Genomic DNA, 25,130 nt, shown 5'->3' on the forward strand with positions numbered 1-25,130 from the left:
TGCAAGGCTTCTATCCAAAGATTTAACGAACAGACGATATTTCAGAGCAATAAGGGAATCAAACAAAAACGGCAGTAAAGATTACTGAGGATTAAAATAACCTTATATTGACAAATCATGTGACTTGACAACAAAGAATGGTCATTGGAGTCGAAATGCCTATTGTCTATTTCCGAGAAATGTCAGTCTTCCGCGAATGTCAACAGGAACTACTGCAAGATATTATGCGCATAGTCAAAGAATCCCTATCAAAAGCTATAGAAACATGGAAGAACCAAGTGCTAAAAGGCCGCGTTCGGCCACGGAAGAACCACATGATGAGCATAGTTACATTTACATTAGGCTGAAAAAGGAAAACTACGATGAATGGGTTCGTAATCTCTCACATGAGCAACTCGTCAGCGTGTTTGATCTCGGAGTCAAAGTGAAAGAATCCGTAGTCTTCACCGTAGACGTCAACCAGAAATTCATGGAAAAGGCGCTATCTTCTCAGATGCAACCGGTCCAAGAAACCGTCGCAAACATCGAGAAGGAGGTACAGCAGCAAGTAAAGGCGGTGCAAGAAAATGTCAGTAAAAATGTCGGTGAACAAATGAAGAAAATGTCGGAAGATGTGCAAGGGTTCAAAGGCGATTTGACAAAGGATATTAAAGAAACGCTGGCTCCAAGTGTGGGACAAATTCAGGGCACGATGGACAAAATTGAAAGAAAAGTGAATGATCAGGTCCTAAAAGTTCAAGAAAACGTCACAGAAAGTGTTTGTGGTCATATGAAGAAAATGGCAGATAACGTGCTTGATTTTAAGAAAGAGATGAGTGAAAATATTAAGAGCATCGGAAACAAGTTAGAGGAAGATGTAAAGAGTGTCACAGCAAAAGTACCACCCCTTGACTCGGTGAAGACCGAGATAAAAGATTCAGAGAACCGCATTACTGAAGCACTGGAGAAGCAGAAAGTGCAACTCGATGCGATATCTGCTACTTTAGCAAATCCCAGCAAGAAAGGAGCTCGTGCAGAGAAAAATGTGCTCGACATCCTGAACGAAAGCCTTCGCAGTTCCAGCTTCACTTTCAGGAACACGTCTGCTGAGCGAGGAAGGGGGGATATAGAAGCCGAGTCTCCTGATGGTCACAAGATTATGATTGAAGTAAAAAAATGGAGTGCATCTTTGAGTAAAGAGGCAGTTGAGTCATTTGAAAACAACCTCGCCAAATCCCCTGATTTAAAAGTGGGCATCTTGCTGTCGATGAGTAGCGGCATCGCCAGACGTTCAAAGGGAAGCAAATTTGAAATTGCGTTCAGTCAAGATCAAAAGCAGTATCAGATCTACGTGCCAAACGCATACGTAAACAACGAAGAACACCCGATTGTGTGGAGCGTAGTCGTGGCCGCTGAGTTAGCAAAGATAGAGGGCGGAGATTTGGGAGAAAAGAAGACTCAAGAATTGAAGAAGATCTACACACAGTTTCAGGCAAATGTACAGTACAGCCAGAATTGCCGAACAAGTCTTACGGCTCTGGTGAACTCGGTGCAAAGCCTGAAAGCCAACATCGTTCCAATCCTCGATACCGTCGATAATACAAAGAAGGATATATACAAACTGTTACATCCATCTTAGACTGTCTGCTGGGTGAAATGACTGAACTGAAAAATCGTTCTTTCAACAGATTTTGAGAGAAATAGAATCAGATTTGTGTATTTTAGACCTAGAAGAATCAGAAGTAATTGAACTGTTTCATGTAAAGCAATGTGCATAACTTGAACTGCATTTCGCGGTGGTATATTAATTCAGTCGAGCCTTTGGCGTATTTTAGTGTAACACAAGCATTAGCGTTTGAAACAATAATATCTCTGACAGTCGCCTGATAATCGTTATGTTTTAAATAGTTTCTGTAAGCTTTCTCGTTAAGAGTAAGCAGAAAGATCATAGAAAGAAGTCTTTGAAATAGAAAGGTTGTATAGTCAACTAAATCAAAATTTAGTTACCGTAATCGAGCCTAAGGGTAAAACAGTTCGCGGAAGCCACTCACTTTCCTGGAACAAGAACAATGACCTTTTGTGCGACTCAAGTTTAATTTGCTAAAATACGATTGCCTGTTGCTCAAGCTAAACTGAAAGCGGGATACCGTAAAAGCCCCTCCTTCTTTTAAGCCCTCCTATCTAAACAAGCAAACTCTTCTTGTGAGACTGGTTTAATAGCAGAAAAGAGTTTGACTTTATTATGGAGAACAATCATTAGTACAGTTTCCAGGCTCTGTTTTTCGTTAAAAAAGGAAAGAAATGCAGAATTTACTATGTTCTGTCACGTGGAACGTCCTTTTCCAAATGTAAAAGAAAACGCCAGATGAACAAACGAGCATTTTTTTTTTTTCAAGTGTCAGTTATTCTTGTCCATACTACTGATAATTCAGCAGAGATTATATTTTCAAGTCACTGGAAGAAAGGCTGCCTGGCGCACTAGGACTTTTTGTGACAATTGTAAGGAAATACGAAAACGGCAGCATGCCGGCTTCAACGATAGAAGCGCTTATTCAGGATTACTTTGAGTTCAGTATTATAAGTTATCGATAAACAATTTTCTTGATTTGTCCGAATTACAACTTACAATTTATAGCAGTGAAAAGTGCCTTTAACCGACAGAAATAAAACCTGGGTTAACGTTTGGAGCTCAATTACAGCTGGAGCACCATTGAAAAACTGGCTAGAGATAGGCAGGGTTGGAGAAACTTCGTTGCTGCCCTATGTGCCACACAGGCATGATGGGCAGTAAGTAAGTAACGTTTAATCTCGGATTGGCGTTAATCGACTTCCGGTTTATTTTTGATCTGGCACTCTACAGTGACAATCTGTTATTAAGTGACAATCTGTTTTCTTTCCAAGCCGAAGACTTCGTTTGCGAGTTGAAGCATTCCCTCCCCTGTGATTGACACGAACTGGGTGACACAAACGACGTAATGTCAACTGCCTCCCTTCTGTCTTCAGTAGCGGAGTATATAATTCGTTTTTGTTTGTGAGTTGAACCATTTACTCTCCTGCATGTGAATGACACAAACTGGGTATAAACACAGACTAGGCCGTAATATCAACTGCCTCCACACTTTTACGTACTCTTGCATAACTACGTATACAGTGTCCATTGCTTGAGAATGGACGCTGATTTTTGTCTTGTTTATTCAGTGTTGGACAGAAACCGACGCAAACCGGCAATGAAAGACCATTAAATTAAATGTTCAGCTCTCGGTCGCTTGCACGTACTACTCCATGCATGGGTGCTTTTGATCTTGCTGCCGTTATTTCTTGCGGGCGATGGATTCTTTTCTGTTCTTCTCTGCATGTCGGAAGCGTCGAAGATTTTACTTGTTTGTAACACTAGCAATTGGTATTTCTGTTTTTTTTTTTTTTCTTTTACGACTTTCCTGAATGTGGTGGTACAAGACCATTCAACTGAGTAGCGTGCCCGCTGTCTGCAAGCCATTCCTAAAACGTGACAAACATAAAACGAGATTTATCTTCACGGTCAATGTGCTGTTTTTTTTTTAAAGGAGCACTGTGGCAATATTTTAAGTCATTTTTCTGATTACAGTGTACGGCTCAAATTGAAGGAAACCTCAAAGTGTAAACCTGAAAATAACCAAGGGTGGTTTCAACGGATGAAAATTAAAGGGGCTGTGTCACGATTTTTAGCCAAATTAAGGAATGGGAAAATGACCTTCAAGTTTAGTGAAATATAAAAATAACCTCCTAAAACAGTGAAGGGACATTTCGATAGCACAGTTAATACAAAAGAAGGTACGGATGGCCAGAAATGACGAAGATTGAAACGGATTGCGATATGGGTTTTTGAAAAATGGTCCAGCGGAACAGTTTTCAAAGTTAATCTCGTTTGCTTGTAACTTTAAATTTTATCGCCCGGGAGACAAAGTTGGATACGATGAAGCTATGGTTTTGTCATTTAGATACATAGAAGTAATTCCTTTGCAAACATTAGGATTCATAGCGAGTATTTGGCAAAACTAAATAAAATAAACTTTAATCAGCCGTGACACAGTCCCTTTAAGACAGATTACGAAAGAGAAACTTTTTCAAGATGTGTTGTCCATGACGTAGCTCCTTTAAAGGCCCACTTTCACCCATTTGGCTTTCGACTGTTTCTTGTCATGTCTTGAAGCAAGCTGGTTATTCAAAACAGAGGTAACTAACGGGTGCAAAGTCAAATGAACGAAACAGGGCTTATCGCAATCCTTACCTGGAATCTATCTTGTACATCTTTCTGGAGCTGTCTTCTTTGCTGCTTAGACAGTGATGATGTTTTAACTACTTGATACCAGTTGTTGATAGCCCTGCAAAGAGAATGGACCGGATTTCAAATCATGTTGCACAACAAAAGCAACAAACAAACAAACAATGACATCACATCAATTATCATTACAACAGCAACAAGCCCAATCTACACCAATTAACATCTCAAAGCGAGAACAAAACTCTTAACCAGTTACAAGCGCGGGAAAGCTTGTAACGAGTGGCAAGCGCGGGAAATCACGTAACCAGAGGCAAGCGCGGGAAAACTAGTAAACAGTGGCAATCGCGGGAAAACAAGTAACCAGCAGCAAGCGCGGGAAGACTTGTAACCAGAGGCAAGCGCGGGAAAACTTGTAGCCCAGCGGCAAGCGCGGGAAAACTAGTAACCAGCGGCAAGCGCGGGAAAACTAGTAAACAGTGGCAATCGCGGAAAGTCACGTAACCAGAAGCAAGCGCGGGAAAACGTGTAACCAGTGTGTCGCGTTCCCCAACCCCGATGACTGCGGGCTGGGTCAAACGCCGCTTCAACCAAGAACCACGATTCTTGCTTTAACTTTAACACTGCCTTTATTCTCTTAATTTCGTGGCACGCGGTGAAAAACTACAATTACAACATAGAGATGAAATCAGGATAAGGTACAACAATAGAGGAAATCAAAGGGAAAATCACAGGAAATCAAACTTACACAGTCCTACTCCAAACTCCAAGTGAAATACTCCGATAAACACTCCAAAACACACGAAAATTACGACGGAACGAAGGATAAATCACTTTACGACATTGATCGAGGGCGTACCTAAGTTGAATTACCGAGATGATCCGATAACATAGTAACTGATTAATAACATTAACTGGTGAAAGTCAAGTCCGGAAATTAGCGTGAGTAACGCCACAAGTCAAGTCCGGAAATGAGCGTGAGTAACGCCACACTCCTCGCCCAAGGATCCTCGTGGATCCTTGTCTTTACTTTAGTCGTTGAACCTTGGCTTATTCGTTTAAGCGCACGTATCGTCAGAGGGAACTAACAGCACGAGATTACTGATTGGTCGCTCGTACACCTTCTTCTGTCCGTCTCTGTATACCATCACTGTTGCCTTCCTCACTCTCCCGTCTTTGTCTTTGACTGCACCCACCACCTTGCCGAGAGGCCAGTTATTCCGATGGGCTTGATCGTCCTTCATCATGACGATGTCTCCGTCCGTTAAATTCCGACGCTCCTGGTTCCACTTTGTCCTAGCTTGCAGGTTGTGGACATACTCCCGCCTCCATCTGGTCCAAAACTGATCTGCAAGGTATTGGATCCTTCTCCACCGTCGTCTGGCGTAGAGGTCCTGTGCCGTGAAGCTTCCAGGAAGAGGCCCGAGTGGGCGTGATTTTTGCGTGAGCAACATTGCTGGTGACAATGGTTGAGGTTCGTCGACGTCCGACGGTATGGCTGTGATTGGTCGGGCGTTCACTATCGCTGCAACCTCCGACATTAAGGTACTCAGTAGCTCGTGGGTCAGTTGCCGTGTCCCTAGCTCCAACAGCATGGCATCTAAAACGCGCCGGATCGTACCTATCTGACGCTCCCAAGCGCCACCAAAGTGGGATGCATGGGGGGGATTGAACAACCACTCGCAACCTTGGTCTGAAAGGTACTTAGCAATAGACTCCTTTTCCATGTTCGCTAAGGCTTCATCAACCTCCGTCTTTGCGCCGACGAAGTTGGTCCCCCTGTCGCATCTCAGGCGTAATGCAGGTCCCCGTATGGCAAGGAAACGCCTTAGGGCACAGAGAAATGAACTGGCGTCCATTGTCTCCAACAGCTCGATGTGGATCGCTCTACTGGCCAAGCATGTAAAGACAAGACCCCAGCGCTTTGCGTTTGCGACTCCTCCTCGTGTTCTCCTGGTCTGCACCGTCCATGGCCCAAACACATCGAACCCTACATTTGTGAAGGGTGGTCCAGGCTCTGCTCTATCCGGTGGCAGGTCTGCCATGCGCTGCTCTAGCATAGAACCTCGGAGTTTCCTACATGTCACACAGGAACCAATTAGACTTGCAACGGCTCCATGGCCGCCCACCAGCCAGTATCCAGCGTTCCTAAGGGCTCCATGGGTGATTTGCCGGCCTTGATGATGGACTTCTTCATGGTAGTGGCGTAACAGTAGCTTTGAAACATGGTGTCCTTTTGGTAGAATTACTGGATGCTTCTCCTTTGAACTGAGATTGGTCTGGCGGAGGCGACCGCCAACTCTCAGTACTCCGGCGGCGTCGACGTAAGGGTCCAGTCGATAGAGATGGGATTTCTTCAGTGACTTTTTTTCTTTCTTTAACTCCGTTACGGTCGTCGCCACTCTGTGCTGCAGTTTCTGTAAGGGTGCAAAGATCATCCTTGAAGGCTTCGTGCTGGACTGCCTTAATGATGGTATTGGTGGCCTGGGTTACTACTTCTGGCGACAATCGCTGGTCTGGCTCACGTTGAGATGCTATGTCCGCTTTGTTCCTCCGCTTGAATCGCCTAACCTTGGCAATAAGGACTGCAATGGCACGCCTGAGTGATTGCCAGGACGAAAACTTCTCGAAAACTCCTTTGTGAAGTGTACCGAATTCCTGTTGTTTAGTGTTAGTTACACAGGACTTCACCTCCTTGCGTACCTCTGGATCGTCTGCGCTAATGGTAACGTGATCGGCGTCGGGTACTGGGGCAGTGCCTTTCGCGTTTCTTAAAAAGACGGGTCCGGTAAGCCAATCTGATTCTGTCAGGTCTTTCGCCTGTAGGCCGCGTGTCGCCAGGTCAGCGGGGTTGTTGCTGCTTTCCACGTACCTCCACTGGTCTGGGGTAGATATCTTGCGTATGATCTCTACGCGGTTTGCAACGTAGACATAGAACCTTCTGCTTTCGTTGCGAATATAACCGAGGACAACCTGCGAGTCGGTGTAGAACACCACTTCCGATACTGCCATATCTAACTCCTTTGCAACCTTGTCTACGGCTTGAGCTGCCAGTACGGCACCACAGAGTTCGAGACGTGGGATGCTCACCGGGTTGATAGGCGCTACTTTCGCCTGGCCAAATACGAGAGATACGGCCACTTCCTGTCTGGCGTTGAACAGGCGGAGGTAAACGGCTACTCCAATTGCTCGCTGACTTGCATCTGAGAATGCATGGATTTCGGCTCTGGTGATTGGTCCGAATTCTCTCGGGTGATAACATCGTCGCACATGGACTTTCTCCAAGTCTGGGAGAGCATCTCTCCAGCTCCTCCATCTGTTCGCAGGGCCCTCTGGAAGTGGGTCATCCCAGCCTAGAGGTGCAGTGGCAGTCGTATTCTTGCCCATGGCTACTAGCTCTTGAAGAAGTAATCTGCCCTCCAACAAGACCGGCGCAGCTAGACCCAAAGGGTCGTAGATTGAGTTCACCAGTGATAAGACTCCTCGACGGGTGAAGGGTCTGTCAGGCGTCGATACCTTGTACGTAAATACGTCTCTCTCCAAATCCCAAAAGACTCCTAGAGAACGTTGTGCTGGTAGTTCATCATGGCGTAAGTCTAAGCTGCGTATGTCTTTCGCTAGATCATCGGCGGGGAAGGCTTCCATCACTGTCACAGAGTTCGATACTACTTTGTGAAGCTTGAGGTTTGCGGTGCCCAGAGCGGCTTGCGTGGCTCTGACTAGCTCGATAGTTTCTGCTGCAGTAGGTCTTGAGACCAAACCATCGTCCACGTAGAAGTTTCTGTCTACGAATTCCTTTACTCCTGGTGCGAACTCCTCGCCGTCTGCGACTGTTCTTCTCAGGCCGTAAGTAGCAATCGCGGGGCTTGGACCATTACCGAATAGGTGAACGGTCATTCTGTACTCTACAATAGGCTGTGTCGGGTCGTTATCTTTAAACCATAGGAAGCGTAGAAAGTCCCTGTGCTTAGGATCTACGTGAAAGGAATGGAACATCTGTTCCACGTCACACATTGCTGCAATGTCCTCGCGACGAAAACGTGTTAATACTCCGACGAGACTATTCATGAAGTCCGGACCTGTCAACAGCTCTTTATTTAGGGACACTCCTTGGTACTCTGCGGAGGAATCGAATACCACCCGAATTTGGTCTGGTTTTTTCGGGTGGTATACTCCAAAATGTGGAAGGTACCATGTTTTTCCTAAGCCATCGTTGGGCAAGGTTTCATCTGGGGGCACTTGGATTGCGTGGCCTTTTTCGAGGACCTTTGCCATAAAGTTAACATAGTCCTTCTCCATCTGGGGTTTGCGTTTCAATGTTTGGAGAAGGGCCTTTAAACGTTTGAATGCGTAACTCTTGTTATTCGGCATGGACACGTTGTGTGAACGGAATGGGAGAGGCATTTCCCAGTTTCCCTGCTCATTCTTATGGATGCCGTTGTCCATTATGTTCATGAATCTTCGATCTTCAATTGATAAGCCGACGTCATTGTCACCGCTGGTCACGCGGTAAACATTTTCCTTGGCTGGGGTGGTCCCGCTACACTCGCCATAGCTTTCTCTGAGTTCGAGTTTATTGGGGCATCGGATAATCTCAAACTCCTTCTCTGAGTTCGTTTCGATCGGTGCTTCTTGGACGACGCAGGTTCTTCTTGCGCGCACATGAATGGGTCCGTCTGTAAGATCTAGACAGGCTTGACCTGAGATAGTCCATCCCAAGACCAACTTCTGTGCCCACGGCGCTCCCTTTGGGCCATTTTTGAACGCTCTCACTTTCAAGAGTTCGGGTGCATCTCTGCCAATTAGAAGCTGGACCTTGGCTTGGCTGTCGATGGGTGGGATCTCGTCAGCAATACTACTTAGATGGGGGTACTTCATAGCGATCTCCGGAGTTGGAATCTCCTCCTTATCTTGTGGGATGCCATCGCACTCTGTCAGGGTGGGTAGTTTTGATGACCTTCCGGCGTGAACTGACTTCACGATCAGACCTGTGACCCTCCGTCCATATCTGACCTCCCGTTCTCCTCCACACGTTGAGAGGTGGTACTTTAACTCTGGACCTTTGGCGTTTAGTTTGTCTGATAAATCGGTCGTGATCAATGACGCATTGCTCTGGTCGTCTACGATGGCGTACACTCGGTGAACTTCGTTAGGGTTGTCTTCGCTATAAACATCTACTAACACTATCTTACTGCATGATAGTCCACCTGGGCTGCCTTTACATATGGAGGTGCATTTAGGGGTTACATTCTCCACGTTCTCCTTTGGTGGTTCGCTCTCCTTGGTTGTTCTCTCCTTCCTTTCTTCTCGACTCCAGTGAAGGAGGTCCGCGTGTCGTTCGCTTCCACAGATACTGCATTTAACTCTCGTATTACATGCACTGGCCACATGCTCTGGTGAAAAGCAGCGGAAGCACAGTCTTTCTTCAAAGATCCAACTCTCTTTCTCTCCCACTGTCAAGTTTGCAAAGGCTTTGCATTCAGCTATTTCGTGACCAGCTCTGTCGTGGTAGATACAGTACTTAACTCGAGGAGGCTTTGTGGCTTCCTTCCCAGGGAGTGTGTCGCTGTCTAGGGACATTTCAGTTTTGAATATCCGTCCCGCTTCGAGTCCAGCTTCAGGCGGAAGTCGTCTTTTACTCTCCTCGCGTTGACGGTTGACTGTGGTGCTGATTGGTGCCGTGACTCCTGCGAAGACGTTGGGGTGGTTTCTCTTTCTGGATTGGCTCTGGATCATCGCAGAGAACCTTTTAAACGTAGGGTAAGCGTCGTTGTGCTCCGCCGCATAGCTCACGATTTCCTTTTCCCATTTACTCCGTAGGTACATCGGGAGCCTTTCAACTATTGGGCGGATTGCTATCGGATAATTGAGGCAAGCCAATCCCGGCAGATGGTTTATTTGGCAATCGACGTCAGCACACAAGTCGGCTAACTTTTGTAGCTTGGCGTTGTCTTTGTCGCCGAAGCTAGCTGCGGTGCAGAGCCGTTCGATGAGTGCCTGTGTTAGAGCTGCCGCGTTGCCAAAGCGTCTTTCCAACTCCGTCCATAGGTCGTAAAGGGTGATAGCAGGGTCGTTGCCCTGTCTGTTTCTGTAATTATCGACTAGTTCTTGTGGATCACCACTAGTAAAACTTCTGAGATAGTTCAGTTCTTGATCGGGCGCTATGTCCGCATCTTTTACCATCGCCTTAAAAGATCGTTTCCAAGAGTGGAACATGGTCGCGTCTCCCTTAAATACTTCGGGCTGACATTTAGGGAGGCTCTGTCTCGCTAAGTTTGCTACAAGCTGTTGGTTAGACGCAGCAAATGTCTCTAGAGCTAGAGGGGTACTTGAAAAGACTGTTTGGGGCGGCACGAATCCAGGTGGACGAAGGTCGTTATTGGGCGTGAACTGTGCGAGGGAAGGCTTTTCCCTATCCCTGGTACGTTGGTTTGGGGCCAACGCCCACTGTGTGTTAGCGCTGTCGATTCTCGTTGTAGGGATCTCGGTGGGAGTGTATCCCTTCTCGGGCGTTCGTTCATCCCCAAAAGAATATAGAGGCTTGCGACTGTGTTCGTCCTCAGGGGTACTAATGTCCAACTGCTTTTTGGTGTCTGCGATTTTAGGGGTGTATACTCCGTTCTCCGCGTGGCCTTCCTCAGGGGTGTACGGAGGCTTTGGGGAGTGTCCGTACTCCGGAGCGTAAGGAGGCTTTAAGGGGCGTGTATCCTCGGGGGGGTTTACTCTCTCGTCAGTGTGACCTTCCCTTGGGGTGTATTTGTCCCTAGGTGCGCGGGGGGGCAACGTGTTTTCCTGTGTTTGGGGACTGGTATTAACCCATGTTTTGGTCCTTTCTTGACATTCCGTGATGTCCATGTCAGGGAGCTCCAAGAGGTCGCGTGGCTCCTCTTCGTCTAGCGTATCCTCGATAGCTTTTAGTTTAGCGTTCGCTACAGCAACCCGTTTGTTTGCTGACATAATGGCAATGTCTCGCTCGTGTTCTGCACGCACTTGTTGCCGGCGCCTCTCTTCCTCCGCTTCGCGTTGTTTCATTTCATTCTCCCTCTCTGCTATCATGCGCTCGTAATTGGCTTGCTCTTTAGCTGCCGCTGCTTCCGCTGCCGCTCTCGCTCTCATTACGCTGGAGGACGTGGACGCGCGAGACGAGACGGTATTGCGTGAGTTACGAGACTTCACAGAGGATTTGTCCGACGATTTGTCGGTTTCCTTACTGTTCTTTATTAGTTTCATAAGATCGTACGAATACTTTAAGCTAGTTTTCTCCGATACCAGGATGGCTTCACCCTTGGAAGTTCTGTATTTGTCCTGGCTGTAAAGCTCGACTAATTCTTTTACAACGACTTCGAATTCCTGCGTTGCGCTCTCGAGTTCGCGTAGCGTGTTGTGAGTGACACGTTCAAGCTTCGATGCTTCAACAGCTCGAATTACTAGCCATAATTTCTGTTCCAACTTCTCCGCTTTCCTACGCCTAATTTCTATCGCGTACTCTAAACCCTTCTCGGTCATTTTACGGTCTCTGGTCTCCTGCTTCTCCGGTGGATCGGCATCGAGAATATCAAACTGTTTATCTCCGATTCCTCCTCGCCATGACATGCTTGCTTTGTCTTCTCGCGGCGGCGATTAAACATTTACATTCGGCTTACCTCGCTACTTCTGACTGTTTTTTCACTGTCGCGTTCCCCAACCCCGATGACTGCGGGCTGGGTCAAACGCCGCTTCAACCAAGAACCACGATTCTTGCTTTAACTTTAACACTGCCTTTATTCTCTTAATTTCGTGGCACGCGGTGAAAAACTACAATTACAACATAGAGATGAAATCAGGATAAGGTACAACAATAGAGGAAATCAAAGGGAAAATCACAGGAAATCAAACTTACACAGTCCTACTCCAAACTCCAAGTGAAATACTCCGATAAACACTCCAAAACACACGAAAATTACGACGGAACGAAGGATAAATCACTTTACGACATTGATCGAGGGCGTACCTAAGTTGAATTACCGAGATGATCCGATAACATAGTAACTGATTAATAACATTAACTGGTGAAAGTCAAGTCCGGAAATTAGCGTGAGTAACGCCACAAGTCAAGTCCGGAAATGAGCGTGAGTAACGCCACACAGTGGCAAGCGAGGAATTAAACTTAACTAGTGGCAAGCGGCGAAAAAACATGTAACTAGCGGCAAGCGCGGAAAAACATTTAACGAGTACCAAGCGCGGGAAAAGGCGCGTAAGTAAACCCTCAAAGGGTTTTGTCTCTCACCTAAATGGCTGAAAAATAGCATCTTACTTTGACTGGTTGGCACATGCTGCTGCGCCAGATTTTTGAGGTTTTTAGAATCCCACAAAGCACATTTCTAGGAGTTAGCCACTTACTTTTCTCGTTCTTTTAACGCCTTCTCGTACTTTTTTGGGAGTGGAATGGGTGGTCCCTGTTTTACGAAATAAAGTAACACACAAATCAAATACTCGCAAAAGCCATCCACTGCAACGTTTTAAGAAGTTAGTGTTAGAAGCAGCTACTGTGTATGTCAACATTTTTCAACGACGGTCGTAAAATAACTAATCCCTACAGCCTTCAAAAAATGAACAAAAACGCTTAACAAACTGATTTTCCCATCGTCTATAACCAATGACGGGTCACAATGTCATAAAACGATTAACTCGAAACAATACCAGACGAAATAAATGTCGGCCCAGTTATTTTGCAAAGCTTACATCTGTGGACCCTTTCATGGAGAACGGAATCGTGAATGTGAAGAAGTCTTTAGGTGGCAGTTCACGATAAATAGTTGACGGACCCTCAGCTCGGTCAGGTGCTGAAAAAAATAATAAAATTAAAATACTACAACCTCTCTAATGACCTTATTATACTTTTCGAAATGATTGTTCATCATTGTCTGTGGACGAGAAGTAAACAACTTGCTAAATCAGTTACATTTCTGTAAGGCGCTCTTATACACTAAATCACTGAAATAATTTGATTGTCTTTGGTAGTTTGTTAGAAAGAGATCAAAATAAACAGAACAGTGGTTTCACTTTTTTAGAACAGACCTCGATAAATGACAAAAACACATTAGAATGTTAGGATGACTAATGGTAGCGAAGAAGGAAATGAATTAAAACATGAAAAAAAAAACCTTAGTGTGTAATGATGCTTTAATTCCTTCGAAATTTGCAAAACTATTCAAAGCAACATGGAATTGCAACATGGAATTTCGGTTCTAGGAAATTGTCTTTTCTTATTTAACTAAAGTTCATAATGGTTTCTTTCCACAAACAGATCATTAAACGTCTTCTTACCGAGTACAAGAGGATCATTCCATAAGTTTGGTTCTATGGGGATCCCCCAGGGGCCTTGTAAATGTTCCTCCAGGCTGGGGTAGTGAGTGTGATATGGCGCTAGCACTAGCTTCTCATTGCCTGGGAGAATCACGGGTCTTGTTGGCGTGCAAAGATTAAAAGAGCAGTCGCTACAACCACTGAAACAAAACAGTAAGACACAAAATTAGACAAGCGAATCTTCAAATTAGTATGGGTTTTCCCGAGCAAAGTGGTTACTCAACACGTTAATAAAGTGGTTATTTGACACGTTAATAAAGTTTCTATCTATCTTAATTGTCGGCGTTTTTAATCTAAAGACTTTAACGGTCGCTTTTGTGGACTGCGTTGACGCGAGCGTGGGACAACAAAAAAATCTGAGTCCCCGACAGAAATCGAGGCCACGACCTTCCCACACCGGTCGGATGTTCTAGTCACTGAGATTACAAACATGTTAAATTGTTAAATTCTCGCCACAATGGCCAAAGTTCTGCTTCAGCTGTTATCGAAAAAAATATTGGAAAAACTTGACTGAACGTCTACAGTTTCCAGTACAAGGCATTTGGAATGACAAACGCTGACACAAGATTTGCTACACTCTACCATTTAGTTACTGGAAAACGTTGATCAAAAGTTGGCTTGTCTCCTTTGAAGCACTTAGGGACTGGTCAATAAGTACCAGGGGGGGGGGGGGGTGGGCCGGAGCAATTGGAAAAGTGGTGGTGCGAAAATTTGTGACCCACCCCTTCCTTCTGGCTCAAAACTGACTGACCCACCCCTGATAGGGGGTTGAAAATTACATGACCCACCCCCTTTGCTAAAAAAATCAAGGGACTAATCATTTCTTTATCATCTGTAAGGGGTTGGAGGTTTTTGATTGACATCAGGTTTTAAAGTAAAATTCCCTACATAGACCACCCTAATTTTCCCTGATGGACACTGCTGATCCATGTACGTCTTTTCCCGTTTCCTAACACACCAGAGGAGGATGAATTTATCACTTCTTATACTAGTCTTTTGTAAGTTTTCCACATATTTGTGTGTAAGTCCATGGGAAAATTTTGACACAAACATATGCAAAAACTGAATTATTGAAGAGTTCATACAGAAATTGATAACGGAAACTACAACCTCTGTCCATCATTTATATTTGCAAAGTGTTTGAGAAAAGAGCTTACTGGTATGAAAAGGCCTAAAGCCCAGTGTGAATCTATGCAGGTTGAAGAGAGACAGGCAAAACTGATGTTATGATCAAAAACCATCTAGGGAGGTCGGGGGGCATGCTCCCCCTGGGAAATTTTTATATTTGGGCCTTCTGAAATCGCTAGAAATTCATTTAAAACTGCTAACATGGAGAAACTTATCAATTTGATATACTGATGAATACAACCTTTGGAACCATAACATTTTAAAGTTTGTGAATAAATAAGATGACCCACCCCCTACATGTAGATCAAATTTACATAACCCACCCCTTTTGGAGGGCACAAAAACTGATGACCCACCCCCTTTCTGCTCCGGCCCACCCCCCCTGGTACTTATTGACCAGTCCCTTATCACAGTAGTTGGTCATTCTCAAAACAGAGACAAGCACTGTACAATGATCCAAATAACACCTTTTATGGAGATTACGTATTTTTAAAAGATCAGTCTAAGACTCGACACACAAAGGATTTTCGTAGTAAACACGAATCTCCCGCTTGACGCTGTTCCCCATCCAATAATGTCACGTGACGTCATCTACCAAAAACATTTCCGTCCCGTGTTCTCATTGGTCCATTAAATTACCCAATTATAATGCGTCTTAAATTAACGATGTTACTTTAAGGGGTCATGAATGGTGCATCAAAATTTTGCAGTGCTCGCAAAATTAAGTTTGTGCTCGGAATGCTCGCAAAATTTTAGTGGGTGCTCGTTTGCTCGTGGTCGCATATTTTTACAAGTGCTCGCATGCTCGGTTTTTAGTAGAGGTAGCTTTTTGACAAGTGCTCGTTGCTCGCAAGGCTAGCTTTTGTCAGTGCTCGTGCTCGCAAAGAAAAACGCTGTGCTCGCATGCTCGCAAATGCTCGCAAAGACCATTCGATACCCCTACTTTAGACGTTGACAGCTATACATACAACCAACCTGAAAGAGATTCTCTCACAGACAGCGAAAAACGTACAATTACAGCAACCAATAATGTTGACAGCTGTTTTTGCCACGCCAAGAACGATTGTGGAGTTGTGACAATTCTCCACAATCACTGCCCTGAAGAAGAAAAATCAAATTACTTATGAACAATAAATTAAGAATAACTTTTCTCAACTACATGTAGGCTGAAATTTCAATCATTAGGTATTATTTGCATTCACAAACCTTAAAGGACACAGAATGTAAATGTACGAGTAGTGACATCTGTGGATTTTAACTGTGCTTCCAGAGTATGAATCACTGACCTGGGAATAAATAACAAAGCATCAACTTTGATAAGGGAATATTCACTTGCCTCTGGTCAATTTGATCAGACCATGAATTAGTCAAAAGTAATTCAGAAAGAAAACAGTCAGTGGCATTTGTTCAATGTACCTTTGCCACAGTTTGCTTGCAGACTTGAGACAGAATCATAACCCTTTGCCTATCAAACAAAATACAAAGCAAAAAGTAAAAGCGTTAGTCCAAGGACCAATGTAGACCATAAAACTCTGTTGTATGAGACAAGCTAATGACAAGCTCATTGTCCTATGTAAACTATATCAAACCTAAAACATGTCTATGACTGTTGCATATGAAAAAATAAATCATAAGGAGTAGTGTCAGACAATTCTTACATAATGAGTGTTTTTTGTGATTTTGCAGGAAACGTGTGCTACAAAGGTTGCATTGACAAAGTTGTACTGTTGCAGTCTTAAACAAAATTAAAAATTATCAAGAATAATAAATATTTATTAAGGGTGTGTGTAACTGATATTGAAACAACAAGACAGTGACAGAGTTATCAGGCATATAGAGCAGTTTTCAATTTAGTGTCGTAAAACCAAAACCAAAGTAATTACTCTGGCCAATCACAAAGGACACAGACATTGCAGGGAACCAATCAAAACTCGAAGCAAATACATGTAGCTGGCACGAAGTGCGGGAAAACGTGCGTGAGCAAGTCACGATTGGTTTTGGTTTTACTCCTGATTGGCTGAGAAAGTGGCACGAAATATTCAAGCCAATCACGAAGCGTAGTAATGCAAAACCAAAGCAAACGCAATTCACTTTCGACACTCAAGTGAAAACCGCTCTAAAGTGTATGACACTTGGCAAATACATACTCTGGAGGAGCATAGCTGACATTGCTCATAATGCGACTTCTGTTAGTGAAAGTTTCCTTGCTGGCAGTGCTGTGTTCTGATTCATGGTGCCTCAGAAGACTGTGTTCATCAAATGTGTCACTAAGGCTTAAAAAATCTGCAAGAAAAGAACAGTGAAAAGTCAGGTGACAAAATTAGAAAGACTTGAAGTCACAACAAAGTGGGAAGCTGGTTGAGTTGTTATAGAAGTCATAAATTCATTACTCTTTAGTGTTGTCTAAGATGTCTCTTTACAAGTTTTTCTTCAAAACAGTTTTTATTAAAACTTTTTGAGGCTCAGCATCAAGATACAGATTATACTCTATGGGCATTATACACTCGTATTAGCTGGAAGAATTTCTTTAAATATCAGCACTCTATGCCATGGGAGGTGCAGTGGCCTAATGGTTAGCATGCTGGACTCTGGATTGAGCGGTCCGGGTTCAAGCCTGGCCGGGGTCATTGTGTTGTGTTCTTGGGCAAGACACTTTACTCTTATAGTGCCTCTCTTCACCCAGGTGTACAAAACAGTAGCGGCAAACTAATGCTAGGGGGGGGGGGGGTAACCCTGCGATGGACAAGCATCCCATCCATGGGGGAAGTAGAAATACTCCTAGTCCCTTCATGCTGTGGAACCAAGGATAAGCTCCAGCCTGTATGCGCCACTATGCTTGATACAGACTCTATGCTGATGACTTCCTTAAAATCTCCTACTCCAATGCTTGATTATGTTATCTAGAGAACTTAGAAACACATTTATTTACTTTTTCGTCACATCAAATTCTAGTAAACAAGCAGTTCCTTACTTTGTACATGTGTTTCATGAACTTGTTGTTTGAAACCGTGAGCAAGGATGGCCGACACTCCAAAAGGATTCACCTGTAGATTGGATCTCAGCCATGACTGAAGTTGCCGAAAGGAAAAGGTTCTGGAGATCTGTAAATATGGCACAAGAATTAAGTTCAATTCAGAAGAAAATTAAATATTAAATCAGCAATGAAGTGCAAGAAGGGTTTTCTAAGTTCTGCATATTACCTTGGAATAGCCACACTTGGGTCTCTCTGGCTGGAGACGGGCTACCTCATGTAGAGGTTGAATGGTTCTAGAAAGGATTTGACATAAGATCACACTGGTCATAAATCGAATATGACAATGTTCCAATTAAGTTAACTCACTTGTCAAAATAAATCATACCCAGAAAAACCATGCTTTGTTAACGTTGGTTACAAATGGGTCAGGTATTGCAGTCAAATTGCTACATGTAGCACACTGCACTCTGGATCAAGAAGTCAGAGCTGAGGTCTGAGTCCTCAAGAGTCCGTCTTTTTTTGAGTCCTGAAGAGTCTGTCTTTTTTAAGAACAGGTACCTTGTCCCAGTAGTTTAAATAGTTACAAACATGTACCAGCAAATGGTTAATTGGACAATAAATTAATCTGATGGACTAATTTCCAATCAGAACAAAACTGGAGTTACATTGTGCAGTACATGTAAGTACCACCCAGTTGACCGATTTATGGGGTGGAGACATAACCCTGCACTCCCCTCCTCCCACCCCAGCTTTTTGCACCTACATGTATGTTCAGCAAGGTTACACCCTCTCGCAACTGTTACAGTCCCTAGCTTCTGAGTTTCCTGAATCTGCCCCGAATGACCATCATGACCAAAATAGATGTTCTTTATGTGATAGATACTGACCTTCTATCAATTGATCCTGTTATGAGAAACCCAAGAGCATCAAGAGCTTCAACAGTAAGGCAGGCTTCACTGCCACTACCATTTGCACTGGATTCTACAAACAAGTTAGGGGAATCAAGTGAACCAAATAAAAAAAAATAACTTTTACATAGTATATGTAAAATATTTGTTTCTGGTTATATTTACCTGGTTCCATTAACAGTTCCAAGATATCATTTAAATGATGTAACACAAACATCATGTGATCATGTTCATCAAGACTCTACAGAGAAAAATTTTTTGAACAAAATTAGTATTTTGAAAGTAAAAAATATTCTCATTTCATGTAGTGGACACAGTCTAAGTAGTAATGGCAACAGTGAAAACAATAATCTAAATTACTGTGAGCTATATTTTGTGTAAATGTATAAATTTTCCCTTAAGCTTAGCAGACTAGCTAGGCATTTAATGTCATGATAATTATTATACCTTCACTGCAACAGATCCCTTGTTCTCAAGGTCAGGAGATCGTGAACGTGTTGGCCATCTTTTGATTAGTTAAGGATGTTGACACTAACACAATGTTAAAGCAGGCTAGGGTGAGTTGTTGAGCACATATTAGATAGTACATTGTATACATGTACCATGATGATGATATAAGACTAAAATAATAAACTAAACTTCTAGAGTAATAACAAAACTTGTAAAATTCATTAACTATTCATGAGGGTGCAAACCAATCCCAGCACTGTATTCAGATCACATGTACACAACTGTAAACCCCAATACAAATCAAACAATAGAATTAACTTTTGATACAGACTCCTGCTCAGCTAATTAGTATTCATTAACTTTTGATACAGATCTCTACTGATTCGCATAACAAAAATTTGCATTCAATTTATTGTTTTCATTTCACAAGTAGAATAAAATATTCGCGTCCGATCTGTATGGCCGTTTACAATGGCTCGCCTATCGGCTCGCCATTGTAAACGCCCATACAGATCTCCCGCTCATATTTTATCTACTACTAAAACTAATTGTAAAGGTCAGTGCTGAGGATTTGGCAGTGCATCAATGCAATTCTTGGGTTGATGATTATTTTTCTTTGTTCCAGTCACAAACTACCGGGGTTTTCTTTACAAATGAAGTCGCAACATACATATAAGGAAAGATTACATGGTCATTGCAGTGACTTAGTTAATTAAAAATGTCCTTAGAAACATGACAAGGATACTCCTCTCCTCCTGATACCAAGGATGCCTTAAATGAGATCTTGTGGATTTGTTGAATGTAAAGAAATAAAATGAATTGTAATGTTCTTACTGAGCCTTGAGATCTGAGATGATCTGCAACGAGATATGTTAGACAGAAAACAAAATAAGCAATTGAACAGAAATTAAAGTAAATGTAATTATCTGAGTGTGCAATCTAGCACACACTTCTTTTTCTACAAGCAGCAGCAAACCTAGTCAGAAGAAGTATCGTTTATTAAAAAACTATTACACTTGACAGTCCTCTGACTGTCAATGGCCTTGTCTCCCATGGCTCAGTGGAGATACATGTAGAATGCTTGGATCAATGTAGGTTTCTGGGAAACTGCCCGCCTACCTGTCTCCAAACCTAACATTTTGCCCAAAGCGATAAGTAAGGGTTAATGTTAGGTTTGGGGAGGGGTGGGTGGGCAGTTTCCCAGAAACCTACATTGATCCGAATGCTTGCCCAGTGTTTAGGAGGTCATGGGTTCGAATCCCACCAGGAACGACAGGCTTTTTTTTTTGGACCATGCTAATGACATAATGAACAATTACGTCTTTCTTTTTTCACTACCTAGCATAAAATTCACAATATTTCTTTACTTTTTAAGTTTTTTATTAATTTACAGTGTAACTATGTTGTAGCATGTACTTATTATTAATTAATAAGTGTGCCTACCAATTTCCTCCATACTTTTACACTGAGCAAAGCTTTTGTTCCAACTTGAGTGTTCTTTAAAACTTGATCCACTTAGCATATCAAAAGTCTCAAAATATCTATAAAACACACAGCATATAAACAAATTAGAGTCAATAACTAAAGGGATAAAGCAAATATACTGCAACAATCGACCCTCCAATCACATGAACAGAAGTATTTGCCTACTTTTAACATCAACGATTTACATTAAGCCTCGATCAAACGGTCATGATAGTTGATGATAGTTCGCTGCTTCCAACTATCATTCACTATCATATTGACTATCATGTTTGCGATCAAACGCTCCATGATAGTTGATGATAGTTTGTCGAAATCACGCAATGCACTCGCGCATTTCATTTTTGCTTTTCTCGTTCTCAACTCCACTATCACTCGGTGCAGAAATGTTTTCATGTTTTTTCCTTGTTTCCGATGCTTTCACGCCATCTCTTGCTTTTGGCAGTGATATTTTCAGTGCTTTCTCGACGCTGTTTTTACTCTTCTTCTTCCCACTTACTTTCTCGTTTTCAGCTTCACTATAGTCCAAATATTAATCTAAATTTCGGTTTTCTTCTTCGAAGAACGATAGAATTTCCTTTGCGGAAGGCATGAATCTTGGATTGAGCCCGTCTTGACTGAACCACTGACCGATAAACTATCATCCCCGCGATCAAACGGTAAAAACTATCATCAACTATCATGTCGAATTTGAGCACGTCCAAACTGCATGATAGTTGATGATAGTTGATGATAGTGCATGATAGTTCGTGTTCAAACGCGCGTGATAGTTGGAACTCTCATCAACTATCATCAACTATCATGACCATTTGACCGTGGCTTTAAACACCTTTCTTTTACAGAGCTTTCAAAATGTTTTTGCAGTAGTCACATGGTTGCCAGAGGCATCAGTTTTCAAAATTCCCTAACTTTTCCCTGACCTTTAATACTCATGTGTATTTTATACAGTGGAACGATATTCCCGATATAACGATGGATATTCTATGTCCCGGCAAAAGTTACAGTAAAATATATGGGACAGAACCCCGATATAACGATCTTCGATAAAACGATATTCCCGATATAACGATATTATCAGTACTCAGTCACAATTTAAGCAAAACATTTAATTTAACATAATAACCTTACAGTAATCGAGTAATCTCTAATGTTTCTGTCAACAGCTTTGTACGGCTATATACGAAAATGATACTGTGTTCTAAGGATCTTTATCAACTTTATCCTACTTGTCATTCAATAGTTCTCTTAGTTTCAGTATCTTTGACTAGGTTTACCTCGATATAACGATATTTTTGGTTATTTTACGGCCATATCGTTATATCGGGAGTTTCGATATAACAATTCCATGATATGACGATATAATTTTACTGCTCCCTTGGCATATCATTATATCGGGGTTCCACTGTACATTCTATATAACTTACAGCCATGCCAGATCCTCAGACATTTGTAACTTGTTGCAAGCAACATGCTTCCACACTGAGTAACTAAGAACAAATAACAAAGATCAGCAACTCAGTATTTAGAGCCAACAAAATAATTTTAGAAAATGATTTGGTCATCAGCAGCCTGATTTTAGCCAAAAGTAGGTCAGTTTGGATGGCATGCTCGTAATAATATTGTACAACTGGTGTACACATCATGCCAGAATATTTAAACACTATGCTTATTTGTTTTTTTTTTTTTTTTTGGTTTATCTTGCATCTCAGCAAAAGACAAACTTAACTGTGATGTTCTTATTTGGTAAAAGTAAAGTCTGTGTCCGAGCCATGAGGCTCATACAGCCGGAGCTTATCCCGGTTTCCGTAGCATTAAGCGACTAGGAGTATTGCTACTCCCCCCTGGATGGGGTGCTAATCCATCGCAGGGTTACCCCCCAGCAGTAAATTCGCCGGTACCCATTTGTACACCTGGGTGGAGAGAGGCACTGTGAGAGTTAAGTGTCCCAAGAACACAACGCAGCGCCCCGGCCAGGCCTCGAACACTGGCCGTTTGACTCGGAGGCAAGCGCGCTAACCATTAGGCCACCGCGCCTCCCTTGGTACTGGTTAACAAATTGTGTAAGCTTTAATTGATTGGTAACAGCACTTCATGTCATCCAATTATGTCTGTAATCTAATACGTATCTTATATCTTGTGATTAAACAAATCAGACTCCCCAGCGTGGTTATCCGATTTTGATTACAGAGTAACTTGGACTCCACTGAGTCCTATTACCATGGCTATTAATAAACAAGGCTTGACAAAGCAAATGTTGATGGCAAATCATACAACCCTTTATAACTCATCACCTCCTGAACACCATTGGTAATACATTATAACTGTACCTTAACTTGGGATATCCAGCTTTTCCTTTATTTCTAGCATAAATGGATAACTTGCTCAAGTTCTACAAAGGAAATACCATGTACAAATTAATTAATATACACATTAACTAAATAATTACTTTATACAGAATTAAATTATACCGGTATATAGTGCAGGGATCCATATTTGCAGTCGTCCGGTCGTCCGAGACGACTAAAACATCGTACGGACGACCAAAAGATTACATAAACTCGTCCGCTGGACGACTTAAGTTTGACTTAATGAAAAAAAAAACAATTATTAAGTTTTCTTATGAGTTACTTGCGTTCTGACCACTTGTCATCCATTCATAACTTTTCGAAAACAGAACATAATTTGCAACTTTCTGTCGCGATAAAATCATAATACGTATCATAATTTTGGCCGCCATCTTGGCTGATGCGGTATTTTCCATCAATGAAATTATTGCAGGCTCAATTTTCAAGCTCTCAACCGCTGATATTTTGTACTGCAGCTGCATCCGCGAAAACACGAGGCGACTCGAGGCGATCACATCAGCTGATGTTTGGATCAAAATTTGCCGTTATCTTGGTCTGGCGCCGCCAGCAAAGGAAAAAAAAGTAATGTTAACACTTCAGAAAAACAAACCAAATATGAATAAGAAGAGCAAAAGCGTTCTTTTCTTCTGTGGTTACAGTCGAAGAGGCCCTGGCTTTCATTTGTGCCCGCATCATACGCTTCCGCAACATCACAAGCCGCTTGGGGGCATGATGTTTTGTGAAATTAGTAAACCGGCAGCTAAGGTAGACAAGTAAAAAGTCTCATTAACAAATACTTGTGAGTCAAACTTTATTAAAACAGATTTGTTGTCTTGAAGATTTCATGTATACACAGTGTTACATACATGTGATAATAACAAAAAAGTCAACTTTTCATTTACTTGTTGTACGGTCGCCATTCTTCACTTTTGAACGGGCAAGTAAAATTTTGCCAGGGCAAGTATGTCATCTTGCATACTTGCCCGGCTGACGACTTGGAGAAAAAACGAATATGGATCCCTGTAGTGAATTAATAACTCCAGTTCTAACCTTGCAGGCCAATTTGAATTCATTATCCTAAAACACAGTTGCCACAGACATCAGATTTTAAAGTTCCCTGACTTTTCCCTGATAAAAATTAACTTCTCCTGACCAAAAAAAGTTAGATAGTAGCGGCTTCCAGCTTCTGCTTCCAAAAAAACACACTTGTTTCTTCCAACAATTAATGGTATTAAATCAGCAGTATTATAATCTCAATTTTCCCTGACTTTTCCTCAAAATATTCAATTTTCCCTGAGGCAAAATAAAAACCCTGACTTTTCCCTGACCTTCAAGAACTATAATTTTTCCCTGACTTTTCCCTGACCATTTCCTGACCTTTGGCAGCCCTGAAACACAGCTTGTTTTTTTTTTTTCTCAGAGGAAAAGGATTAGATAGGGCATAACTATATCACAGGATATTTCAAAGTGTCGCACAAACAAAATAATATTTGTTTTGTATCTGTTTCTATTTTTACGAAAAAATTAGAACTTTGTTTCTGTAAATCTGTATAACCTAATAGGAGCCCAGGTTCTCTCAGCTCTTGAATGGCTGGGAGGACCTGGCTTGCCTTGTGTTAACTCTGCCATCTCTGATGGAAATGGTATGATCTACATAAGCTTTATAAACCGAATATATTAACATATGGAAATAAGGACATCTGTTGAAAACAAATCGAACAGTATACATATACATGAAGCAGTCAAGCTAGAGGACATATCAAGTTAATTTTGGTGAATTGAAATTTTGACAGATGCCCGGGTTTGGTTGGGGGCTCGATCACGTGATTTTGACTCATAAACTGTTACAGTACAAAAGCTAATTTTAAATAAAGATAAGATAACTTAACATGTAAGAAACACAGGTAAACTAGTACTAAAGGACCATTACAATAAATATATTTTAAACCTACTGAAATTTTCAAAGAAATCAGCTGGAGATTTCAGCTTAATTTGAAGGACTCAACTTACATGCAACGTCAGTTTTGGAGGCAAAGGTGCGTGGATTGCTCCGAAATCAAACGCGTCAGGCTTCACCCAGAGAGCGACAGAAGACATGCTGCATACACGAATCAACACCAAACAGAAACTGCTGTTCAATCTAGACCGCAAGAGAATCTGAAAGGATTTCCTCTACGGCTTCTAACATCAAAACATTGCAATCTGCCGCCATTTTTTCACGAACACTCAGATTTCTGGGACAGCAGCAGGTTGTTACCCAT

The 25,130-nt window shown here is 42.4% G+C and overlaps 3 protein-coding genes across 4 annotated transcripts; 1 reads left to right on the forward strand and 2 right to left on the reverse strand.

The window, feature by feature from the left end:
• The first annotated feature begins 189 nt into the window (after nt 1–189).
• LOC144646429 (uncharacterized) lies at nt 190–2,643 on the forward strand. Its single transcript, XM_078506018.1, has one exon. The coding sequence runs from the start codon at nt 197–199 to the stop codon at nt 1,616–1,618; it is 1,422 nt and encodes a 473-aa protein (XP_078362144.1). The 5' UTR covers nt 190–196; the 3' UTR covers nt 1,619–2,643.
• Nucleotides 2,644–3,343: 700 nt separating this feature from the next.
• On the reverse strand, nt 3,344–25,087 carry LOC144646425 (TBCC domain-containing protein 1-like). 2 transcript variants are annotated; one of them, XM_078506013.1, is made up of 19 exons: nt 24,880–25,087; nt 22,852–22,913; nt 21,949–22,011; nt 20,486–20,583; nt 19,788–19,899; nt 19,040–19,097; nt 18,758–18,833; nt 18,572–18,665; nt 17,911–17,977; nt 17,682–17,811; nt 16,858–16,993; nt 16,127–16,175; nt 15,917–15,996; nt 15,686–15,808; nt 13,544–13,722; nt 12,959–13,047; nt 12,617–12,672; nt 4,247–4,340; nt 3,344–3,477 (listed from the first exon to the last, which is right to left on the reverse strand). In XM_078506013.1, exons 1-19 carry the CDS (start codon nt 24,964–24,966, stop codon nt 3,406–3,408), a joined length of 1,725 nt encoding a protein of 574 aa, XP_078362139.1. In that variant the 5' UTR covers nt 24,967–25,087; the 3' UTR covers nt 3,344–3,405. The 2 variants fall into 2 exon arrangements, with proteins under 2 accessions (XP_078362139.1, XP_078362138.1); XM_078506012.1 differs by having other exon boundaries at nt 12,959–13,059.
• On the reverse strand, nt 6,431–8,512 carry LOC144645820 (uncharacterized). Its single transcript, XM_078505359.1, has one exon. The coding sequence runs from the start codon at nt 8,510–8,512 to the stop codon at nt 6,431–6,433; it is 2,082 nt and encodes a 693-aa protein (XP_078361485.1).
• Nucleotides 25,088–25,130: the final 43 nt, after the last annotated feature.

Source organism: Oculina patagonica, chromosome 3 (assembly GCF_052425735.1).
Source record: "Oculina patagonica isolate OP01 chromosome 3, crgOcupat, whole genome shotgun sequence".
In the NCBI taxonomy this organism is placed as follows: Eukaryota; Metazoa; Cnidaria; class Anthozoa; order Scleractinia; family Oculinidae; genus Oculina; species Oculina patagonica.